This window comes from Dermacentor variabilis, chromosome 7 (assembly GCF_050947875.1).
Source record: "Dermacentor variabilis isolate Ectoservices chromosome 7, ASM5094787v1, whole genome shotgun sequence".
Lineage (NCBI taxonomy): Eukaryota > Metazoa > Arthropoda > Arachnida > Ixodida > Ixodidae > Dermacentor > Dermacentor variabilis.
In genome coordinates, this window is record NC_134574.1 from 115582766 (window position 1) to 115602533 (window position 19768).

A 19768-nucleotide genomic window follows, 5' to 3' on the forward strand; every position below is an offset into this window, starting at 1 on the left:
TCGTTTTGTTTGAAATCTGAAGGGAAAAAGGGGACGGGGTGGCATACGTAACTGTGGTAATCGTTCGTTACCCATACGGCCACATAATATGCAGTAATCGAGCTGCGGTTTTGTTGGCCACCTTGAGGCAAATAAAGGAGGGAAAGGCGAGCAGGAAACGACTACTATGGATTGTACCTCGTATGTGCCAGCAAACTGCTATGGGTATACAACAAACGAACGCTCAACTTTTACATCATTGTCACGTGTCACGCACGCCCGAAGGCAGACAGACAAACGGGTATTTAACACCACGATAACCAAACGCTCGAAGTTGCAACGGCTACGGAGCAATAAAGGAAGCGAATGTCTTATTCAGTTACATTAAGCATGTGCATCAAATGCCGAATTCGAGCCACACAGTTGCGTAATGCACGTCCCCATCAGTAATTAAGCACGTCGATTAAGCGTTGCTGTGCGCGCTCTCGCGTTCCGTGCGTCTCGCGCAAGGCCGTTCGCTCCGGCGCTGCACGGGACAAAGCGACACGGCAAGCCCACCGCGTACACACGCGTCGCGTCAACAACAACGCATTCTGCCGAGCGAATGACCCAGAAAGACATGCGACGTTCTCGCTGCATCTCCTAAGTTGGGCCGACAGACCGGCTTCGGTGGGGATATCCTTTGAAATTGTCGAAAGCCTATACTGTCATGCACTGGGGTTGCCCAAATTCCAACAAAAGGGCTGTCGTCCCACGGACAAGATTTCAAACTCGAACGTGTGGAACTGATAAGTCATGCGCGGAAGTGCGAGTACAATGCGGTTGGCGAGTCACGTGTTCTTTTTTTCTTTCTCTTGTTCTTTTTCTTTGAGGGGGAGTTCTTACTCAGGCAATATCAGCGTTCTTTAAAAAAGCGTGACACTTCAGTTTATTGAGTGTCTGTGTGTTGTGTATTCCTGTCGTGCAACGTGCATATCACTTCATTTTGTGTGATATACCTACTTCACCAGGCAAGCATCTCCAGTATTCATTAAAGTGCCCTCTCTCCTACAATATGCATCGCTCCCCATCTACCACGCGCTTTCGCGTTCCGTTTTGCGGGAAGCGCTGGTTCTTCAAAACCATGCAACCCACTCGTTCCTTTGTGCAAAGCCATCCGGCCTCTCTTCTGCCCCTTCTACCTCATTAACCCCCTACTTTGCGCGTGAAAGTATAGGCAGGGGTCTCACATCGTGGAGAAACAGGAAGGCAAGGCGGCGCTAACCTTTCAAACGCAAGCCGTTTCAAACCATTACCGACGACCCCTCGGTTTTGTATCGTTCTAGACGTTAGTCTTTCCTGTTCTGAAACGAAATGCGCAAGTTGGTACGTTGCAGACGATATTTGGTTCGAAGAACGCGCTTTTGCAAACATTGTGAGAGGATCATCTTCTCTTATCCCCCTTCTAACTCACTCACTCACTCACTCACTCACTCACTCACTCACTCACTCACTCACTCACTCACTCACTCACTCACTCACTCACTCACTCACTCACTCACTCACTCACTCTCCCTCTTCTTTATCCTACGCTGTTCACTTTTTGCTCCGTCACCTTTCCTGCCTGCTGCCCGATGTTCAGCTAGATATCGGTTGACAGTTACCAAGAAGAAGACGTCGCAACCCACTCAGGAGCCGCGGGCGCATGCTCGTCTGTGCACCAGCGGGCGATGGGGTCTCAAGAAAGCGCCTCGCCGTATGGTGGTCGCCTGAAGCACCTTTAGCTGAACCGTTGCGGGTAAGCACGAAAGCCGAGCTCGCCCCCTCTCCCACTTCCCGGTTAGGATCGTCGCCCAAAGCAAACCGCTCCATCCGTGGAGCGCGGTGAGGGGGGAGGGGGGGAGGAATAGCACTGCAGGAAGCAGCGTACTGGATGATGATGGGTCGATGAGTACGCTAACTCCGGGGCACAGTACCTCCAGATGCTGTGTTCCTTTCCCAGCTGACAATGACGCGTAACGAATGATGACGGGACGGATTGATATAATTGCTCTAGCCTTGGGCGATGGGTCCCATTTGCACTTCCTGTCTGACCAGGCACGGTGCGGCCTGCCTTTTCAAACCATTACGCTCTCGTTTCCCCTGATCTAACAAAAAACAACAACTTAAACATACTGTCTGTGACTTGCAGATTTCTGTAAATCTTCCATTCAGCATTTCCAACACGAGACCTAATTTCATTACAATATAATCATGGAATAATAAACGAGTATTGCGTTCATCAGCGAATAGCCAATTTGCCCCAGGTCTCCTTATGACCGCCGCTATTAAAACGCGTTACACATACAAGAAAACAAGAATAAGTAATGAGCCGTTAATTGCGCTGCCCTGAGCAAAGCATAAGAACGGGCTTATTGCTACTGCGTAAGTACTGGATTTGAAAGCGCGACAACAAGAGAAGGACAGGATGACGGACAGTTCCGGTATTGGAGCTCAAACCTTTAGCACTACGCCAATTCTGCGACTCGGCGGCGCTGTCCCTCAGTTGCAGAGCCACCACTGTTGTAAAGTTCGGAGGCGATCCAAAGTGAGGGGACGGTACCAACCAGCGACCCCAAACTCGAAAAGCTTGCGACCCTTTATTCACAAAGCTTCATGGCTTCCAGAGTAGCAGGGACTCGGAACAGTGCCAACATCATATTAATCCATATCAAAAGAGACGTCAACGAACGAAACATTCACCAAGGTAATCTCAACTACGGTCAACCCTGAGAACAGACTGGCGTCTGCAGAAAGGGATAATCTACAACGGATCGCATTCAGGTCATCAATCGGGTAATCGAGAAATCTGCGGAGCGCAACCAACCTTTCTACATGGCTTTCACAGATTAAGAAAACACATTTGATTCAGTAGAGATACCAGATGTCACGTAGGCACTGCGCAGTAAAGGAGTACAGAAGCCACACGTGGATATCTAGCAAGCATATTTATAAATATTGTACGGCTACCTTAGTTCTCCCCAAAGAAAAGCGAACAGGAAAACAAAAGGTTGGGGGTGCCTTACAAGGAGACAATCTCTTCAATTCTATTCATCGTATGCCAAGAAGTATTGAAATTATTAGACTGGAAATGATTGAGAGTGAAGATCAATGGCGAATTTCTCAGCGGCCTGCGATTGCAGATGGCATCATCTTGTTGAGCAACGCTGGAGATGACTTGCAGCAGATGAGGGAAGGCCTTATCCCACAAAGCATAAAAAAGCATGGTTGAAGATTGATACACAAAAGACGAAGGCAATGTTCAACATCTTGGAAAGAGAATAAGAATGCATGACCGGGAGTCGGTCTGTAGAATGTGTGCAAGAGTATACGTTTATATATAGCTCGATTAATTCCAGGAGATCATCATCATGAGAAGGAAATTTACAGAAGAATAAAATTGAGTTGTAGCGCATACGACCCAATTTACGGAGCCATGACTGACATTTCAGCGTTATCTTTGAAATGAAAAGTGTGCAATGATTGCATTCTACTATACGCCGAAGCTGTACGTATATGGCTAGGATGCCGGGATTCTTTCGCGACCGTCGACAGAAGACTACCATCATGAATGGCTCGTACCCCGTAAGCACTCATACCGCCGTAAGCAAACAAAAATTGCGATGACTCATAGCCCTGTGATGCAGAGGCTACAAACACACAGCAACGTGAAGCGAAAAGTGCTTACATTCTTTGGAATCACGCATAGAATATACAGAACAGCATGTCGAAAACTGTCATCATCATCAATGGCTCATACCGCCATAAGCAATGGCTCATACCCCCGTAAAGCAGAGGCTACAAGCACAGAGCAAAGTGTAGCGAACAGTGCATACATTCTTTAGGATCACGCGTACAACATACAGAACAGCGTACGTTTCAGTAAAGAACAAGCAAAAAAAAAAAAAAAAAAAAACTCGCTATCCCCGCTTTGCGAGAGCGGATTTCTAGCGAAGCTGTTCAAAACCACCACTACAACTGCCGAGGGGGACATGTAATGCTTTATCACTTTAGAGTGATGGTAGTAGGGCTATTTTGGGGTAATGTTAGGAATGGGAGTAACAGTAATTTTGACAGCATGCCGCCGCCCTTAGCGGTGCTGCAGCGACATCGAAATTAGTTGCTAGGCTGGTAATTTTTATATACGATACGACGTCACACCCCGCGTCGCAAGCTGGCATCACCACGGTAGCCTAAGCAACAGTAATCTTTGCCGGGAAACATATGCGGGGAGCGCTACGTGCTTCGCATTGCTATCGCGAGCGCCTTATCGTCAATTATGTGGTTGGTATGCCCGTTTTGGAGCTTGTTCTTTATCGAAACGTATGCTGTTCTGTACAATGTATTCGTGATTGCAAAGAATGTATGCAGTGTTCGCTACACTTTGACGAATGCTTGTAGCCTCTGCCTCAGGGGGGTATGGGACACTGCATTTTTTTGTGCTTGCTTACGCAGTATAGTTTTGGAGATGCTGTTCTGTGTGTTGCATGCGTGATTCCAAAGAATGTAAGCGCTGTTAGCTTCACTTTGCTGGGTGCTTGCATCTGCCTTTTGGGCTATATATGAGCCATTGCATTTTTTGCTTGCGTACAGGGGTACGAGTGCTTAGTCGTTACGGGGGTAAGAGCCATTGATGATGATGGTTTTTTGTCGAAGGACGCAAAAGAATCCCGGGATCCTAGCCACGCACAGCTTCGCTGTAAGACAATTATCGCAGTTATTGAAACCACAGACTTCGTAAAATAATCACTAGCGGGAACTCTGGCGCTTGCGTCTACGTGAGCTGCAATGGGGGCGGTTCAGCCAGAAGGGGAATTATCGGGAGTACGCGGATTTGACCAAACTTCGGCTTTTTGGCTTCGAACGGCTCCACGACTTTGCAAATTCGTCACGTTCAACAAAGTACTGTGTATCAAATAATTAAATGAACATTATTACAATTGTTCGACGGCCGCATTCGAACACAGGACAGAAGCCCGATATTTAAACCGTTACGCCACGGACGCTTCTTTTTTCTTTGTTGCCTCGCTTGACACTGAGCTTACGAGCTCAGAAGAACAGAACAACAAGATCACAGTACGGAGAACTGTCAGCTGTTTGCTGACCACAAGTCATCACTATTTCGGCATGTGCAACGACATTTCCAATCTGGGTACCCACTCCGGTACCATACGTCAGCACCTTCTGCACTTCGACAAAATGGGACACAGATTCGCAAAAATATTCGCGAACTGGTCTAACGTCGACATCTGCGTTGCGTACAGCAGTCCGAGTTCACCATAAATTGTGAAATCCCGGGAGCATAACAAGATCAAAAGGTACACCATCGTCGTTTTCGACGGCGAGATAACGGATTCCATGCGGGCGCAAGCATCGACAAGCGCCACAGAACGCTTTTACGAATTTCTTGCGGGCACGCCACCGTGTTGAGACGCTTGGCGCGTTTCAGTTTGGACAGCCAATTCGACAGGTTGAGTCGTTGTAATCAATAGCGATCGTGCGTGTTCGCGGAACGTTCTGCACTTAGAGAAGTATAGATCGCTTTGAAATTTAGGGCAGTGAAGACATATAGAGCATAACAAACAAACCCACAATAGCGTTTGAATCCACAACTACTACGATTACACAAATCCATGTACTTCCTATCATTCCTATGGTGACTGAACGATCGCAGCGACAGAGTGCTAGTAGTTATTGTATGAAACTCTCCGCTTTAAACGCCGTGAGTCTCTAAACCAAACGAATTTTATATATGAGTTTACAGCTTAAACAGAACTGTTACATTGGTCACGAAGGTATCGTATACATCCCACTAAAAGATTAGTGGTCTATTACATCAATTCAACCTGTGTTTTAAATGTCTTAACAAGTGCATTTTACATAATTGTGGTATCGTGATTTATTGCCAAGTTACAGAGCTGAAATCTAGAGACTAGAATCTTTCTTAAAGCTTTCTGATTTTCAAGAGCCTTTCTAATAAGACTAATGGCCTAACTCACAAGTATGCTTCCTGCTGACAGCAGATATTAACTTTCTTTCTTTTTTTAATATGTAACAAATCTCACCGAAATCGGTGTAGTGGATCCGCGAGCAAAAAGATTTATCCGTTCCCGTGTGTTTTAATTACAAGCTCGCGAGTTAAGCTTCGAAGCAGGATCCCCGGTCACTCTTCGGCCGGCGTCACCTTCGTCACACTCATTTCTTACGGCAATAGAATGGAAGCGCTTGAAGATACTTCACAATGTGGGGCGTTGGTTGTGTTACTTCTTCTTGCGCAGCAAAACATAGCTCCGGAAGAAACTGTCTCCTTATGGGCGGGATTAGATAGCTTTATTTTTGCTTAGTACATGATACGTTCTAACGATACGCGACGTGTTAGGGCCTTAGCGCATGCGCGTCGTATACCGCGAATTGCTGTGGCGCTAAGCAGGCGACGCGGCGCGTATGAACACGTCTCGAGGGGCTTTTGGCCTTCCTATTGGCTAAGAAGCCCTGCAACTTCCGCATTTCCAGCGGAATGGGCGGGACGGGCTCGTCTCGTGTACGGTCGCCTCACCGACCGATCCAAGGGACAGGTGCGCCACAAGGCACAGGTGAAAGCTCGTCCGTCCTTATTCCCACGTCTTCTTCGCTTCAAGAATGGCCTCCGAGAGCACGAGTGCCCGATCTCGGACGCCACGTTCTAACGCGATAGCGTTAAGGACCCCGTGTCGCCGAAAATCCGGTGTCGGTGTCGGCGGAGTCGTCCGTGAGCGAAAAGTTCCGCATATACTTAGGTATATGTATATGCCACGCCTTACTATATGACGTGCGGTACATGCCGCTTATACTGCCACACCATTCTATCACGAAAGTTGCTCATACCCTGTCTTACATTCTTGACAAAGCTTTTCCTCGGAATTTTGAGAATGACAGCACACAACCACATGTCATGATACAAAACAAAATGCCTTTTATGCTACATCTTATGTTACTTCTGCGGCAGAAAGCATGTTCCACATCCGCCGCCAAGGTCTGTGAGTGGTGGCGCTGGCTGACACTCCCAGGGTTCTACTAGGAAACATAAATACCCAAGAAAATAGATGGGGAAAGGCGCCGCGGGTAGCTTAATTGGTAGAGCATCGCAGGTGAAATGCGAAGGCTGTGGAATAAATCCCCATCTGCGGCAAGTTGTTTTTTTCGACCACTTTCATTTCAATTAATTAATCTTTTCTTTACGTCATTTATTAAGCACAAATAATTTCCCCTATGTTAACCTTAGTGTCAGTATCTGTTGGCTTCTTATGATATGACTAATAAATATCGGGCCCCTCGGTAAACCCCATTGCTTCTCGTTTATCTTCCCAGGCTGAAATATTAAATGTGCGAAACAATAACAGAAACCAGAAAATGATGTGTTCCTTTAAACCGAAGCGTTCTTTTCCTCTTCGACTTTCCGCTGCTGCTGCTGCTGCTGCTGCTGCTGCTGCTGCTGCTGTGGTCCTGAACGCCTCTAACGCCGGACGCGTCGGGATGTGGTTGAGACGTGGCCATGTCACAAAAACATAAAAGGCATGCGCTGTCCGTGTTTTCTTTTTTTCATGACATTTGTTTATGAGCCGCCATTCTCGAAGTTCCGAGGAGTAGCTTTGTAAGGAATGTAATACAAGGTATGCGCCAACCGGAGGGCCTGCGCGGTTGTGGTTCAGAAGGATTATTCGCCAAGCGACGCCCACGGCGTCGACACGGGATTTTCTGCGACGCGGGGGCCCTTAGCGCGCTATCTCGTTAGTACACAGTGCGGCACAAAGGAGAGAGACTACCCGAGTATCTCGTGTCAACATTTGCACCGCGTTGCATGTGCACAATGCCCTCTGGACGCCGTAACTAGGCACGACCCTACGGAAGTTCAGTGCAGGAGCTGCCACGCTTGTCTCCGTGCGCACCCGCATCAGTAACGGCAGTGGAGGGAGGACGTGGGGAGAACGTTAGCGAGGGAATACAGAGAGAGGGAGAGGAGGCAGCTTTGCGAGCTACAACCACGGTGTAAGAATATTTGTTCTTACACCGTGGCTGCAAAACGCTACAACCCAGAATGGCGCCGAAGCGCGCACTTACTGCCGACGAGACGAAGGCCCGCATAAAGGGTCGGACGGAGCAAGAACAGCGAGCACAAGTGGAGCAGGCGAGGTAACATTTCACATCACGACTTCATTTCACGACTGTCGTAGGCCGTCAGTATATCACCGCCAAAGAACGCCAATGAACGCAAAGAGCAGACAAAAAGCTTCGCTTACATCGACACCCACAGTGCGTGGGATCCGCATTATTCTTTAAATTTATTTTTGGCGCGGCTGTGCAGACTATTTCCGTGATCGGCCCACGCGAGAGGCTTCCTACCAGAAAGCCCGCCTTCGCACATGGCGTTCGCCACCAGCGTTTCCCGGTAAGCATTACGGTCGCATAAGCTGCGGTTGTCGGAGAGCGTGAGAAGCAGTCGGGAATATTTGAATGCTATCACGTTCCACTCTTACAGGCGTAGCTCGAGCGTCATCCACGTGTCATGTTTTTGTTCTTTTTTTTTTCAGTTTAGCAATCGACCGCTGTGTCTCCAAGGCGCCGGGTAAATCGGGCGAGAAAATTCAGTCAGCTCCAGGTAGACTAGCCGGCTTACTTAATTGTCCACGCCTGAAAGTCTTGTTGCGTCGTGTGCGCGTTGAGCAGCGTCACGTGATATGGCCTAAGGCGACGTTGGCGAGGATCGCCGCCTTTCGCAGGCCGTTAAGCGCAGCGGCTTAGCGGGGACATATAAAAATCGACGAGGTGTTCTCACGCCTCGTTGCTAATGGTCGGCGCTTCCTTTTATTCCTTATGAATAAGTAAAAAATATAGTAAGGAAACAAGCTGGTCATCGTGAATTAATTGCACTCCCGCTGTTGGTGGTACGTACGTCAGCGTTTCCGACGAATTTGCGTCAACAAGGGAGGAAGATTGCGGAAACCATGCTACGTGTCAATTTTGGGTACCAGTGCTTTGGCACCAGACAGCTAACGTCTGCGGCGATTATCCCAGATTATTAAATATAGGAGAGGCGTCACGAAATGATAATTTTTTGCCCGCACCGTCAAGGTCCACAGTAGCGGCAGGCATGATAATTACAATAAGCAATAATTACTAATTAGCAACAAATGCCACTAATTATTGTTGATTAGGTGCTTTATAACGTGCATGATGCAATTGTGTAGTAGAAGCCGCGCAGTATTGAAGGCATAATGAGAGAGAGAGGCAGAAGAAAGGGGAAAGGCAGGGAGATTACCCAGATGGGAAAATTCGGTTTGCTAGCCCACGCTGGAGAGAGAGGGGAGGGGGAGGTAAAGTGATAGCAAAGTAGAGATAAAGAAAGAAAGGAGTTGAAGGCATAAATCTTTGTTGTAAACTCTACGCCTAGCTCCCGGTAAAAAATAACGCGTACATGAAATGTGCCGAGAAGTGCGCTAATGTTCAAGATAATTTGCTTCCACAGTTTTGACTTTGCCGCCTCGTCACTTATTTGGTCAGTGCAATAATAGAGACCAACGCACTAGGGAGAAAGGTTTCCTCTAAAGCCAAGCTTTCTTTCTCTCCGTCTTCGACTATTGCGCTGCTTCTGTTTTGCTCGCCGCGTCGGGAGGTGGTTCAGAGCGTGTGGCAAAGAGGAAAGGCGACGCGAGAAACTCGTTTGAACTTTCCCGTCGCGTCGCACGTCCACAGTGCCCTCTAGAGCTCCCTGGGCGTCGCCACGTTAGCCTCTCAACAGCTATAATCATCCGTGACTCCCCGCAGAAGCGTTCCAGAAACTGCAGCGCTTGCCCTTCTATTAACATGCGAGCCCAGAGGGGAAGATGATATAATCGTAGTGACGAGGTAGGGAGAGGAGGCAGTGAATGGGTAGAACCGACGCAGTCGCGAAACGAGTAACAGCCTTGCCACTCTTCGCTCGCAGTTGCCACACAAGGACGGTGGGGAAAGGGGGAAAGTAGGAGGAGGAGGGGAAAGCTGACGTGAGGAGGCAAGGAAACGCTACTACTACGGTACGACAAGTCTCTGCTATTTCTGGAATATAAACGCAATGCAACTTTCTCAAGTGGAAAGCCTGTGCCCGCCGCGGCAGCTTTGCGGCTATGGCATTGCTCGAGGTCGCGCGTTCGATCGCCACTGCGGCGGCCGCATTTAGATGGGAGTGAAGTGCAAAAAATTCTCGTTTACTTAGAAAAATTAAGTCGGAGTCCGTCACTATGGCGTGCCTCATTTTTCCGATTACGGTTGTGGTATACGTACAGCCCCACAATTCAGTTAAAGTTTGACACTTCTGCCACGATGCGAGATGTCATGTGAGAGTCAACGATGATGACCAACCCTCTCCGAGGTTGTAAACAATGGCGCACAACAACGCACCAAGCAAACACCTCTCCCTGTGTGTTCAGTGTACTTACGCAGATAAAAGGCCGTGGCGCACGCAAGGTAACGTTTCATATATCAACGCACCACTCTCGTGTTGGACTAAACGTTGAAGAAATGAAACATTCGCCGTCAACATCACCGCTAATTATCGTCAATCAAAGCAAACAGCACAGGAAGCTTCGCTTACATCGATTCCAACAGTCTGTGGGATTCGCATAATTTTTTTTTTTGGCAACATATAATTCGCGCCAGCTGTAATCAGATATGACTCAATAACGAAGCATAATATTTGCATTAATTAACTCCCTCATCAGAATTTAAAGTGTCTCCGCCCCCCCCTCCTGCATGGTGATCAGCAATACATGCACACACACACAACGCCCTCGCCCCGACCCATGCATGCCTATACTACACGTATACAAGCAGCCCACATGTATGCGTGAACCCCCACCCCCCACGCGCCTCGAGTATTAAGCACTGCTGATACACCATAAGTGTCAACATATCCTTCAGCTAATTTGGAAACAAAAGCATTGCGCAAGTGACACTAGTTTTAATTGAATTGGATTGTATGTTTCCAAATGAAAGCAAACATCTCAAATAACACCGCTTGATTCTCACTCGGCGAATGACGGAGCAGAGTGTCGTGAAGTCGACTTTTTGAACCGGTAAATTATTTACTCTGCTTGAAAATTTACGCATGCATAGCACACAGAAATGTTAGTCTTTAGAGAACCTGGTACACCGTCCTTGCTGTAATGTTAGATTCCTAAAAGCACAACATGTTATTTCGTTGTAACATGTGGGCTGACGTATCTTCTCCGCTCAAGTCCGTTTGCTGTTGTTTTCGCAACGTTAAACTAAGGTTGAACTTCCTTTCTTTCGTTCTTCTTTTTTTTACTTTCGCCCTTCAGCAGTGAAAGATACGTCCTATTTCTTCTACGAAAATTAAATGATAAAAAACGAAAGCATGCAAATATGAGTGTCATAAGCGAACTGTTCAGACTGAAAATGAAAATGAGCAACGTGGCCCACTTGTAAACCACTTGCGTTACGCTTCACGGTATTGTGGTCACGGCAGAGACCGGAGGGCTGGAACGAAGTACATGACAAACGCCGTGTTTTCTGCCCTTGAGGATGTTCTAAGCTGAGGGGACAAGCGTGCCCTTGTGAACTCACCAGCGACGAGTCACGGATCACATGGCAGATGATTTTCTTGAACAGGCGGTACAGCCAGCCGGTGAATTTCGCCGTCACAGGAACCATCACCAAGTGATACCACCGTAGGAACCAGACGACGCAGACGGGAGCTAGCAGGCGACGAACATGTGTTCCGGACGACGCGCTTCGAAGCAGACCTCCTTTGTCTGTGATGTAGATCAGAATGAAGAGATGTGGCAATGAGGAGACGAGGATGAGAACTGAAGAACTTGACGCACCGTGGAAAAACACACCAGGTTTATGTACGAACGAATATGAAAATAGTCACAAAAGTCCTCGATCCTGTTTTCAAAGGAAGTGTCCACGACGACTATCCACAATACTTTAAAAAACGACAGCAGCGGTTATGAGGTGCGCCTACAGAAGGCGACTGTGGTGGTAGGAAAGCTGAAACATCACTGGAGCCGTACAACACGTTCACGCAGAGTCGACAGCATCCTACAAATAGAGTCCGGCACCCGTCGTTGAAGAGCACACGCTTGAAGAGGTACTGCTGTCGCCACCCGTTAATTTCGCTAATGCCTAAAGTTACTGCGCCGTTACATATTTGACGACAGGCTTCGAGCGACGACGTTGACCGATCTACGACACGGCGGCAGACGCAACGACTTCAGTAGCAGACGACGCTGGTTGGCGGCGGCGTTGTAGCAGACGACGCCGCTTGTAGTAGCGGAGCGCTTTCCAGGAGAAGGCGTGCACGCGCGAACGTAAAAAAGCCGGTCTCTCCCTTCCAAGCTCGTGCGCGCATACAACGCTTACAACAGCGGGGGAAAGAAGAAAGCGCGCTCGGCGGCGATTCGGTGCTCGCGGCGGCGGCAGCGTTTCACACACTGAAGTCCAAGCAGCAGCAGCCACGCCGCCACCGCGAACGGCAATCGCCCAAGGATGTCAGGGTCGGGTCGGACGACGTCGTCTGCGCGCTCCATGAAACGAATCCGAGGGTGTTGTGTGTTTCTTTTTTTTCTCGCGCTGCGGGAGAGAGAGGGCGCTGCTTCCCGAAAGTTATATTCGCAGACGACGGGGAGATTAGACCGTATCTCGAACACTGGCGCGCGAGGTTTGCTTCTTTTTCGCCGGAATGTTTGGTGGGTTGCCCGCTCCTCGTGCGAGGCGGCAGCGTAATAACATTCGAACGCTGGAAAGCCCGGGTGCAGCACCGACGGGTAGAAAGAAAGAAATACGGAGTGTGGAAGAAAGAAATGCGGGGAGTGAGAACGGCGCTTGGGGGTGGAAAAAAAGAAACCGAAAGAAGGAAGAAAACGGTCCGAGGTAAACGCTTGTCTCCTACCGCGAGACGCGCTTGCCTTGACTCCCTTTATGTAAGCAACTTCGCCCGCGCCTAGTAGATGTTTACGGACGCGTTTCGGTGCTTGACTGTAGTGCTGCAGAGAGGAGGAGTTGAAGGCGATGCTCTCTTATGACTGGCTTCATTAGTTTGCCTCGCAGACTGCTTCGTTGCGCAGTATTTTATTCACCAGGCGGCGTACGATCCCGGCACACCGTGCATAACATCCATCCATCCATCCATCCATCCGTGTGTCTGCAGAATAGGGCTTAACATAGAAACGCCGATTGACGCAGCACATTAAATTACATGGGAGGCGTGCCACACCCTTTTTTTCTTCGGAAAGGTCGCTCACCGAAAGTCGCGCAATTTACAGCTGACGCGACCGGTCAATCGTATACGTCATTTGCGCGACCGAGTGTTTACAATATACATATACGTAAACGCACACACAGACACACACACTATGGATGCGTGGAACAAACTGCCAAGGCATGTAATAATGCATAATATAATATTGCAACAAAATTCGAAGCTTCACTGTTAAACGCATATTTGTTTGTGTGATCGTGCACGTGTGTGTTGTACTCTGTCCGCTGCCCAAATCGACACTGCAGGCAGCGCGCTGGCATGTCGATTACGTCACACCTCCAACAAGACGCGAACCCGCAAATTTGGTTAACGAAGACAGTGTGGTGTAATTTATGGGGACAAGCTCATTGAAGCGCAATGATGATAGAGAGAAGAAAATGCTGCAACACGGAATTACCTTGTAAAACGGTAGGTTTCTAGCTCTCTTCGGCACAAACACGTGGCATAGAAGCAGTGTACCGAGGTTTGTTCACCCAAAACCGCCTTGTTTAGCCGACTGATAATTGTCATTCGCCGCTCAAATCAATGTATCTCGCGTAAGCATAACACCAATACAATGACGTAGCAGAGCTATGTACCAGAAAAAAACATGTTAAAATTGTGCGCCGTGGGGGGGGGGGGGGTGAGAAAGAAAGACAACATGCCTTGTGAACGCTGCCGGTTTTCCTCAGACCACGTGGGACCAGGATCAGCTGAGTGTCAGGTTATTCCAGCGTCCATTAGAAGTATCTCACCAGCATGTGAACAGAAAGAAAAAATATGAGCAAGTGTGATACTACCTTGAATAATTTTTTTTTTTTCGTTTGAGATTCCGCGGTCGCTTATAATGCAACGGACCTCCGCAAACGATGTCATCTCTTCGGCGGCACCGCAAACACTGCTATAACCCCATCCCGTCATTTAATTATGTTGTTCAATCGCGCACCGAATGGAATCGTTCCCTGTCACGTCCAGGAATGTCGCACATATATATATATATATATATATATATATATATATATATATATATATATATATATATATATATATATATATATATATACGCTACATTCCTGGACGTGACAGGGAACGATTCCGTTATGTGTATCATTAAATAACATCATTAAATGACGGGGTTATAGCTGCGTTCCTCTCGCCCGCGGAGGACGTCAACTTGTTTTTCTGTTTAGATACAGCGGTGTTTGCGATGTCGCCGAAGAGATGGTATCGTTTTGCGGAGGTCCGTTGCTTTCAAGCGACTGCGGAATCTCAAACGAAAAAAAAAAAAAAAAGAAGTTATTCAAGGCAGTATCACACTTGCTCATATTTTTTTTTCTTTCTGTTCTCATGCCGGTGAGATATTTCTAATGGACGCTGGAATAGCCTGACACTCAGCTGATCCTGGTCCCACGTGGTCTGAGGAAAACCGGCAGCGTTCACAAGGCATGTTGTCTTTCTTTCTTTCCCTACCATGCATAATTTTTAACATGTTTCTTTCTGGTACATATAGCTACTACGTCACCGTATTGGCGTTATGCTTACCCGAGATACATTGATTTGAGCGGCGAATGACAATTATCAGTCGGCTAAACATCCGGTTTTGGGTGAACAAACGCCGGGATACTGCTTCTATGCCACACGTTTGGGTCGAAGAGAGCTAGAACCCTGCCGTTTTACAAGGTAATTCCGTGTTGCAACTTTTTCTTTTCTCTGTCATTATTGCGCTTCGATGAATTTGGCCCCATAAGATACACCACACCGTTTTCGTTAACTAAATTTGCGGGTTCGCGTCTTGTCGCAGGTGTGTCGTAATCGACATGCTAATGCCAGCGCGATGTACGATCACACAAACAAATATGCATTAATAGGGAAGCTTCGAATTTTGTTGCATTATTAAATTATGCATTGTTACATCCCTTGGCAGTTTGTTCCACGCATCGCACAGTTCTAAGAAGAGACGAACTCTTGAAATATTCTGTTGCCTGTACTTTAAAGGCGTCATGTGCTTGGCATGCTTTGTACGTGGTTGCGACTTATCCAATGTTACAAATATTTAAATGTCCACATTGGAACTGCCATGCAATATGTGAAAGAAAAAAAATTATGTGCTTTGACATATAGACAGTTATGAACCATATCATACACGATTTCTTTCTTTGCAACCTGTATCTGCGCCAGTTTTTCCCAGTAATCCCAACCTTGGCATAAATGGGTTGCAAAACTGCATCTGTGAAAACACTCGATAACCTTAAAGCTTTAACAGATCACAACCACAGTACGCTCCCTTTAAAGCAGACTGTGTTGAACTAATTTTCTGAGATTAATTCCTTGAGGGACTCTTTCCTCCTTTTTTTTTTTTAGCCGCACATAACACGCAATGTCCTTCCGCGAAGGCCAGCTTCAGCTATGACAACACCTCGGTTAAGATTAGCTTCCGTTAGGGCAGACTGCCAAGGCAAGTTTCCAGGACAAACTCGTGATAACGTGAGCTTCTAGCTGATACGATAAACAGATGACCAAGGGCCGCTTTCGCGATCGGTGGCTAATTCTTCGTGCGTTCTGGGCACGTGACTCGGGCCTTGGCTGGATATATGTGGCACCGACACACCCGCCATGCACAGCCCAGGGACAATGGCGTACCGCTGTTTAGCTCCGCGTCACGGGTTCGGTGCCGGTCGCGGCGGTCGCATTTCGATGGGAGAGAAACGCGAAAACGCTCGTGTATACTTACACTGTAAAAAATGTTTACACCATTAAGGGTGTTTTCTTGTCAGACTGGTAACACCCTTACCGTTAGGGCCTCACAAAAATCTTGAATGGCGCCTTCAGGATGTTCAACCGGTACCAACTCGCCCAAATGTCGATCCTCGCGAAAATATGTCGACGCCGACAACGGAGTTCAAACTGGATGTGCGATGACAACAAATGACGTGGTTGAAGACTATGTTATCATTCTGACAGCCTTGGGCAGACAGAAATATCCGACAGGAGAATTTCTCAGGGATAGATACGAAACTGTCCTGACGGATGTTTCTGTGCGCACAAGGCTGTCAGAATGATTACAAAAGTTTTCAACCACGTCTTTTGTTGTCATCGCACGTCTAGCTTGCGCTCCGTTGTCGGCGTCTATATATTTTTGTAAGGCCCTAACGGTAAGGGTGCTACCAGTGCAACAATAAAACACACTTACGGGTGCAAACATTTTTACAGAGTATGGAACACGTTAATGAACCCTACAGGTGATAATTAATCCGGAGTGCCCCAACTGCTGCTAGCCTCATAATTATATCGTGGTTTCGGCACGTAATACACCAGAATATTATATCTGGCCCTGATCGAAGAAGACAGGACGAAACAAACGGCGGATACCATGTAAGTCTTATATATTCGCGTCGACAGGGTGACCGTCGCTCGAGTGATGCGCTTGGCTTTGGACGTTACATGCCACAAAAAGGGGAAAAAAGAAAAAAAAGGAAAAACAGTGTCGCCGGGAAATCACCGCTAGAAAGCGCAGCCGAAAATACGCCATCCCACGGCTAGCTGTACGGGGCACAGCGGATTACCGCGTTGCATAGTACATAACTAAAGACAGCGAACTGAAATGGAAAAATGCAGGGAGAACAACCCCGGAAAAGAAGCGTCTTGGTTTGCTACCCTGCACTGGGGAAAGGGTAAAGAGGAAAGTAAGGACGGAGGTAATAGCGTAGAAGAAAGAAAGCAAACGTGCGACAAAAGAATGTTAATAAATAGAGGGGATGAGGAACGCCCCAGAGAATCAAGCTGCAGCAAGGTCGACATCTGGACGAGTCTGTGCGGATCCATGGTAAAATTAGGGCAGAACGAGAAAAAAGAAACAGTAATATAAAAGAATAGACGCGGCGATCGGTCGTGGTGTCTCTTATTCTACGCGTCCTTGTTTTTTCGCGCTGCCTTCATTCTATCACGGGAGTATCAAGGCCTCTCTGATATGGAACGTAAAAAAAAGCTTCCTACAGATGCCTTGAGTAGAGAGAGAGAGAGAGAGAGAGAGAAACGAAAAAGGAAAGATAGGAGGTTAACCAAGGACGCGTCCGGTTGGCTACCCTATACTTGGGGAGATGGAAAAGGGAAGAACAGATAGGGAGAGAAAAGAAAAATAATAGACAGTCATTCAGACTCAGTCGCTGAGGAACCTCCATTGTCACAAGCGTTCATACAATCCGGTGTTCTTCAAAAAACGCAGAAGGGCTTTCTGTGGCCTTCTGCATGCAACAGGTCATGGTCTAAGGATCTTTTCTTCTGCGCTCTATTGCCTAGCAGGTTGAGTTTGGCTTGTAAAGTACGTCGTTGAGTGCCAAAGGGTGGGCAGTGAAACAGAAGGTGCTCTAGAGTCTCATCTCACCCGCACAAATTGCACGCCGCGCTGTTGGCCATTCCCATCAGGAATGAACAGGAATTTGTAAATGCGACGCCCAACCACACGCGACACAGTAAAGTTGTTTCGAGACGGGAGAGTATAGGCGACATGCGAAGTCGCAAGTTAGGGTCGAGAGAGCGCAAGCGTGAAGTTGGTGAAACACGGTGAATTCCATCGCAGAAGCGTGATGTGGCGAGGAAGAGATCGCATTTGTCGCGCAGCACCAGTTCTCGAAATTGGCGTAACGATCCCGCTGATGTCTTTGGTGAGCCGAACGCGCAGCTGCATTTGGGCCTTGAATAGGCATCTGCGAACTCCACGCGGAGACCTATAATTGCCGAACCTAAGCTACACGGGGCAGTTCTCGTTAAGCAATACATACACGCAGCCGATGCCAATCGAATGCGATTCGCTCGCGACTTACCCTGTTCAGAAGCGGTGGAACTGCAGCGGAGCGAATGAAAAGCAGTCGATGAATTGGCCGGCGACCCGTCGTTCGTCGGCCACCAATAGCGCACCTGCGACACCCGCGGAGTCATTCACCGAGCGAGCCCAGCTGCACGAACCAACGACGACTTAACAAAACATCGACGAGCTTCGGCGCAGCGCGAGGCAGTGACAGCGGGAACCCCGAGTCAATTAAAAAGCCTCGCGTGTACCGTGACGCGATTGCAACTCGGCTCGCAAACTCCTCGGCGCGAAGGGCGCATCTAAAGCAAACAGGGAGGGAGGGAGAAATGGAGAGAGCCAGGGAACAGTAGAGGTGTACCTAACTGCGGACTGGCACGGTTCACGCTGAACAAGCGACGAAGAAGCAATGCACATAGAAAAGAAGGAATACACACGAAGAAGGGTAGAAAAGGGAGATATGGGCTGCGCCCTGTCCTATATCTTTTCCCCCAGTTCCTTCGCGTGTTGTTGTGCGGTGCGTCGTGTGTTTGGGGAATGGCATTTAAGGCGCACCTTTCCTTGCCTCTTGCGAGTACTGGCTTCTGCCGTCCAGGCATTGACAACCTGGGTCACCGAATGTGTGCAAGTGAGCATGTAACGCAGGATATGCGATCGAATAGGGTACGTACGACTGCAGGCATGTGCCAAATTGTGTATGCGAACATCTTTGGCGAATCCTCCGGGATGGGTATGTGCCACTTGGCAGGTGCCTGGATATGTAGACAAGCAGAACAAGAGGCAACAAGTGTAGTAGAAGTCCGCAACAGAACATTGAAGATGAGTGGGGAGAGAGAATTTAAAGCAAGCAAGTCCAGGAAAGAGCGTGCTCTAAGCGACGAGGCGTCGATAATATCAGTAAATATCAAAGAAAGCTTCGCTTAATACGGATTCCCACAAATTGCGTTGGAACCGCCGCTGCTCTCTTTAAAAATATAGTAATGAGAAGGTTACTCAAATGGGCAGGGGCAACTTCAAAATAACGTTGTTGAATGACTGTCACCTTCCGATGAAAGAAATAACGTACTCAGGATGCAGTGCAAATGTACATACAAATGCATAAGGTACGTATGAACTTCACTGGACTAATTTATGCGCAATGCTTCTTTTTTTTTTGTACAACCTAGTCTCCGAGCCCCGCTCATCCCGGATACTACACTTCAAAACACTTCAAAACAACTCTGTCGAATGACTGTCACCTTGCGATGAGAGAAATAACTTATACAGGATTCAATGCAAATATACATACAAACACATGAGGTATACATTCCACTGCACAAATTTATGCGCAATGCTTCATTTTTTTTCTCTTTTTTTTTTTCTTTTGTAAGATCTAGGCTCAAAGCCCGGCTCAGCCCGGATACAGTGCATACATTCGAACTTTATTTTTTCAAATCCGCGCTTTCGACATTCCGCTCTCCATTGTATATCTTCGTTTACAATTTTTTTCCGCATCCGCTAGCATTTTTAAAAATAATTTTCATGACTCAGCGGCTTAGCCAATACGGAAATGAAACGGTGCAGCAGGAAAAACATGCTTGCAATCTCTCCAGCTTATCCCTCGTGGGTTCTCGGTACCAATTTCAGTTCACATCTCTGCAATGTACTAGAAAAGGCGCACAAAATTAAAGTGGCATTCGTTCTATCTCGCA

The 19768-nt window shown here is 47.7% G+C and overlaps 1 protein-coding gene across 2 annotated transcripts in view; it reads right to left on the bottom strand.

The window, feature by feature from the left end:
- Positions 1-18211, bottom strand: part of LOC142587806 (kelch domain-containing protein 3) — a 124042-nt gene extending 105831 nt beyond the window's left edge. The window contains exons 1-2 of one of the 2 annotated variants that reach the window (XM_075699079.1): positions 18094-18211; positions 11596-11783 (exon numbers count right to left, since the gene is read on the bottom strand). In XM_075699079.1, the coding sequence (XP_075555194.1) occupies positions 11596-11783; positions 18094-18208 (303 nt within the window). In that variant the 5' untranslated portion in view covers positions 18209-18211. The remainder of the gene's footprint in view (positions 1-11595; positions 11784-18093) is intronic. The other variant, XM_075699083.1, reaches the window with a different exon arrangement.
- Positions 18212-19768: the final 1557 nt, after the last annotated feature.